This window comes from Empidonax traillii, unplaced genomic scaffold, assembly GCF_003031625.1.
Source record: "Empidonax traillii isolate 1590-97213 ecotype Southwest subspecies unplaced genomic scaffold, ASM303162v1 scaffold1283:size300302, whole genome shotgun sequence".
In the NCBI taxonomy this organism is placed as follows: domain Eukaryota; kingdom Metazoa; phylum Chordata; class Aves; order Passeriformes; family Tyrannidae; genus Empidonax; species Empidonax traillii.
Window position 1 is genome coordinate 261,222 of NW_020956476.1, and position 4,880 is coordinate 266,101.

General features: G+C 48.8%; 1 protein-coding gene and 1 long non-coding RNA gene across 2 annotated transcripts in view; one reads left to right on the top strand and one right to left on the bottom strand.

Annotated features, from left to right (window-relative positions):
• Window positions 1-1,142, bottom strand: part of HOXB4 (homeobox B4) — a 2,811-nt gene extending 1,669 nt beyond the window's left edge. The window contains 3 exon segments of the mRNA XM_027906347.1: window positions 568-994; window positions 1,102-1,121; window positions 1,124-1,142. Coding sequence (XP_027762148.1) covers window positions 568-994; window positions 1,102-1,121; window positions 1,124-1,127 — 451 coding nt within the window. The 5' untranslated portion in view covers window positions 1,128-1,142.
• The window catches only part of LOC114069513, a 26,898-nt gene continuing 22,809 nt past the window's right edge, over window positions 792-4,880 (top strand). The window contains exon 1 of the long non-coding RNA XR_003573792.1: window positions 792-904. This is a non-coding gene — a long non-coding RNA (uncharacterized LOC114069513). The remainder of the gene's footprint in view (window positions 905-4,880) is intronic.

Here is a 4,880-nt window from a genome sequence, read left to right on the forward strand (position 1 = left end):
TGCAAATCTCCACCTCCATCCTCGTTGCTTGACGTGTATTCCTGTCTAAACGTTTTTATAAGGTCCCCCAGACACATTTTCCATGCCCTGTGCGTGTGTATATACTCCAATATATACACATCTCTACTAGAGCATCACTCGGTTATCCCCAAATCTTTAAAGTTCCCCCTACACACATGCAAACAGGCAATCACAGACACTCCTATTTCTTAAATATCACCCTAAAAAAAAAAAAAAAAAGGGAGGGGGAGGGGGAAGGAAAATAGTAAAAGTTTACTCAACCCGCCACTTAAATACAAATTACAAAAACATAAAACTTAACTTATGAAGATTCAACAGCCATAAAAAAAGTAGCCTGCAAGAAATTGGAGGAGGATGGTAACAGAGACTTCAAAGGCACATGGCCAAGCAGAGCAATAAAAATTTATGGAGGATGTAATTATACCGCTCTGCAAACAGGCGATCGTAAATCTCCACGAATGGTTATTTTACAACTGGTGCAATAAGATTTCTACAAGACTTTGAGGTGCTACTTACTATAAAGCAAAGCCACTTTAGTTCACTTACCCGTGCTTACATGGACTTTTTTCATCCAGGGGTAAACTACCGGCTCTTTGCAAGAGGAATTGGAAGGGCTTTGGTTCAGAGAGTTTTGGCTGCAGGAGGGTGGTGGGCTGGGGGTGACCGGCTCGCAGGGCTGGTTTGGCTCAGAGAGGTGGCTCTGCAATCCGGCCGGAGGATGGACATGACCCCGGGGGGATAACACCGCTGCTTGGTGGCCGGAGCTCTGACAGGACGAGTAGAGCTGCTCCTTGCAGGCTGACCGCGGCTGGTACATCGCTTCATGTTGGAAAATGCTCTCTCGCCTCTGGCTGCTGTAATATTCCGGCGAGTGATTGGGAAGGTAATCGCTGTGGGAATACTCTTCACAGGGTGGGAACTTGGGGTCCACATAGTTGGAGTTGATCAAAAACGAGCTCATGGCCATTAATTTCTTAGAATTGCACACACGAAAAAAAAATATATATCTCTCTCTCCTAAAATTTATTCCTGTCCCCCCCCTTTACTCGTTTTCCTGTTTCGTGGAACCCTCCTACTTACTGTCAAGTGAACAAAGTTGAGTCCATGTGACAGCGCGGGCCAATGGCGAGGGGCACGGCGAGCCCCGGATAAGGAAACCTGCCCAGCCCGGGCTCTCCCGGGGCCCCCCAGCATCCCCGGGGAGGCGACCGGGGGCACCCGCTCCCCTCCGGCCTCCCCCGGCCCCGCCGGCCCCGGGCTCGGCAGCGCCCCGTGGGCGAGAACCGACACCCCCCTGGGCCCACACCCCTCGGGGGTGTGTCCTGGCTCGGGGACCCGAACGAAAGGAGGGGGGTGGGAAAATAAAAATTCACCCCTTCTGCCTCAAAAAGAAAGCAAAAAAAAAAAAAAAAAAAAGGAGAGAAAATTAGAATATAAGGTAAAAATGATTTTTCAGGGGGTTCGCCGCGGCTCCCGAGCGCTGCCCCAGCACATGATCCATGGCGGCCCCCCCGGGCGGGGGCTGCATCTCATTCCCCGCTAAGGTGATACGGGAAGGGACATTGCGCCCCGAGCCTGGCAGAGATGAATAGGGCTTGTTCGGGATCGATAAGAAATTCATCAGCTAATTCGGGGTACCCGGTCTCCTAAATCACATTTAGCCGGGCTCTGAGATTGACTGTTTTCCCACGCACCGATGGAAAAAGGAGCCCGTCCTCCGAGCAAGAAATCAAGGACTTGATGAACAATTACAAAAGCGAATTAGCCCAAGTCCTAATGCATCTTCGCCTCGCCCTTCTTGTAATAAAGACGCTTTAAAAGCCAGAGCGAACCAGCAGCCTTTCAAAAGCCACCCCTAATTCCTCAAATTCGCCTTTGGACCCGAAACGCGCCCTAAGCTCCTCACAAGCGGCAGGGAAGAAGGCAATAATACATATTTTTTTGTTCTCGGTGTCGGTGCTGAGATTACACAAATTAAAGCGATAGTGGGATCCTGGCTCTCAAATCGCAGCAATAACGCCCGCGACCACCCCCCCTTCCCCCCTTCCCCCATCCCCTTCGCGGCTCAGATTTTATCTCCAAGTGATGATAAAGTTTATCGCAGGAGCGCTGGAGTTGAGCTAAGGTCAAATCCAAAGTATTCCTTTTTAGCTATAAATCGGTTTTCTGGTTAAGACCTTGTTTTCACCCCCTTATTTAGGGTTCTGGGGTGTGGGGGGCTTTTTTGGGGGGGGAGGGGGAATAATGCCTTCTGGGTTTGTGACCTGTAGTGTTTGTGTCAACTACATATTCCCCTAGATACGAATTTGTGACCCAACTTCCTTTACACAAATTCGGATCTACAGGGTACATATAGAAGACAGATGCGTCCTCCTTGGTCAGAGATCTTCTCCTACCGCCATAATTCTCTTCTGGGGCGGGGGGGGGGAAGTTTTGTGGCTCGAGAGATCAAGAATTAATCTATAGGTGAAGCTGGTTAAAATATTCACTCTTGAGAGGAAAGACGATTAATTAAAGCACCATCTCAGCATCCGAATAGCTGATATTAGGAGAGAAAAACTGGAAGTTTTCCACCCTCTCCTCCATATCTCGTACATCAATTTAATGCTGATCTAAAAAATCGGCTTCTGGACTGAATATTTAAGTGTAGACGCACAACGAGACTCGAATCCAAATAACCGTCTTCTAAAAGTAAAATGTCACAGCTCTGTCCCCACCCCACCCTGAAACCCTCGTAATTATTTTCTGATACACAGCGCAAAGATTTAATCCATTTTTCGTTCCCAGAGGTCAACCAAGGTTTGGGTTTCTACATGCGTTTGCAGATAAATAATATATATATATAAAAAAAAAAAAAAGGAAAGAAAAAAAGAAATAAACAGATGAAAAGAAATACAGACTGTAAAGGCAGATGGGACGACAGGTTTTTTTTTTAATGACAGGCAATTCTTTTTACAACCCGAGAAAAAGATCAAAGGCGTTTCATTTCCGAAAAAGGGATATAAAGCAATAAAATATTCATACTGTCTAGGTAATGAACCTTCATTCGGAACTAATGAGGGTAGCATCATGTTGAGATTTCGTTTAAAATTACAGTTGCCCAAGAGATTAAAAGTATAGCACCCCCCTTTTCTCTTCCTTGGTTTTTCTCCCGCCCCCCCCCCCCTTTGTATTTCAAAAGGCAGAACATTTTTTGGTCAGAGCATCTCCCACATTAATTGCATTTAAATGCCGCAGCAGAGAGACTATCAGAGAAAACCTGCCCTTCCCCTACTTCAAAATTCCTGTAAATATCTTCAACAGATTCCCCAAACTCCTCCATTTTTCCTAATAAAAGACAGTCATGGCCAAGAATGAAATCCCTGCTGTTCTCCCCCGTTCGCGATGATGAGAAAATTTTCAGGTACTTTTTAAGGTGAACGGTCGTTTTTCCTGCTAAAACCTATAATTTCCAGATAAACAGAAAACCTAAGTAGCATTTTAAGAAATACGCCCAAATGCACCCCGGACAACCCCAAAATCATTTTAGACGCTTAAATAACCCTCAAATTTCCAGCCAAAGCAGCGAAGCGAAGGCTCTTTTTGCACAGAGAGGAGTTTCCCACCTCCCAAAGCGGCACCTCCACCGTGCTGGGGAGTCGACAGCAACCCTCAAATTTACCTTCCCCTCTAAAACCCACCATAAAAGTAAGAAGCCAAATCTAATCTGCTTGTACAACGTGGAGACGGATGCCATAAAATAATGCTACGGAACCAATCCCATTAGAGCTCCTTTTATTTTTTTTTCCCCTCTTGGATTTTATTCCTCCTTTCCAATCCTCTCACTGATTTATTTTATCATGTTTTCTAGCAGCCAGCACCGTAACTATCTCCTACCCGAGGAGACGAGTCTGAATAGAAGTAACTAGGCCTATTCTGTATTTTTACCCCCCTCCCACATCCTTTAAAAAAAAAAAAAAAAATCAGTTTTAATTTCCCTTCCAGTTGACACAGGGTTGGCGTTTGCAAACCAGCACCCCTAGCGTCTACCAGAATTTTCTCCCCCCCTGTACACCTCCAAGAAATCTCCCCCTCGCCGCCTCTGATCCCAAATTAAAGGCAGCCCCTCTCTGCACCCCCCCTGCTCCGCACACCTTTCTGCCCCTCGCTGGGAAACCCCCCCAGGTCGGGGAAGTTTCTCACAGCGAGTTTCCCCCGAGCTCTTTTCCACTTCAAAGCCACCTCGGTCGGGAAGGGGTGGCGGGGGGGGTTCCCCTGGACCCCCCGGCCTGTTCTGCCCTGCAAGGGGCGGTCGGGGGTGCCCCCAGCTCTGCCCCAAAGCCTGGCCAAGGCACCTGCCAGGGCAGGAGGGGACACTCCACTCCTGCTCTGAGCGTCCCTGTGGTCACCCCAACAGAAGGGGCACCGAGTGGGGGGTGCCCTCCCCCCCAGCCCGGCCGCACCGCCCAGGTGTCACTCCGACAGCGGTACCTACCTTGGCAAAACGCGGGTCCTTTCCTCGGAGTAATTCCCGAGGGGGTTTAGGGCGCTCCCTCAAAACTTGGTAAGGTTTTGCAGGCGGAATCCTACAGAAACCCCCCAAACCCCCCCCCTGCCGCCCCCTCCCCGCTCCAGCCTGGGTTATCCTGCTCTCTCTCTCTCTCTCGTGTTGCTTTTTCAGTGGGATTAAGTCTCGCTAAGAACACTAATTTCTCTCTCTTCCTTCCCCTTCTTCTATTTTTTCTGGTTTTGTTTTGGTGGGCTCTGGCCGTGCCCCCTCCCCCGCTCCCCCACTAGAACCCACCATTGTCCTTACAGGCGAGCGGAACTGCTCCTGGCAGCGCCAGGAGGCCCTCTGAGCATTTTGGGGTGGGAAACCC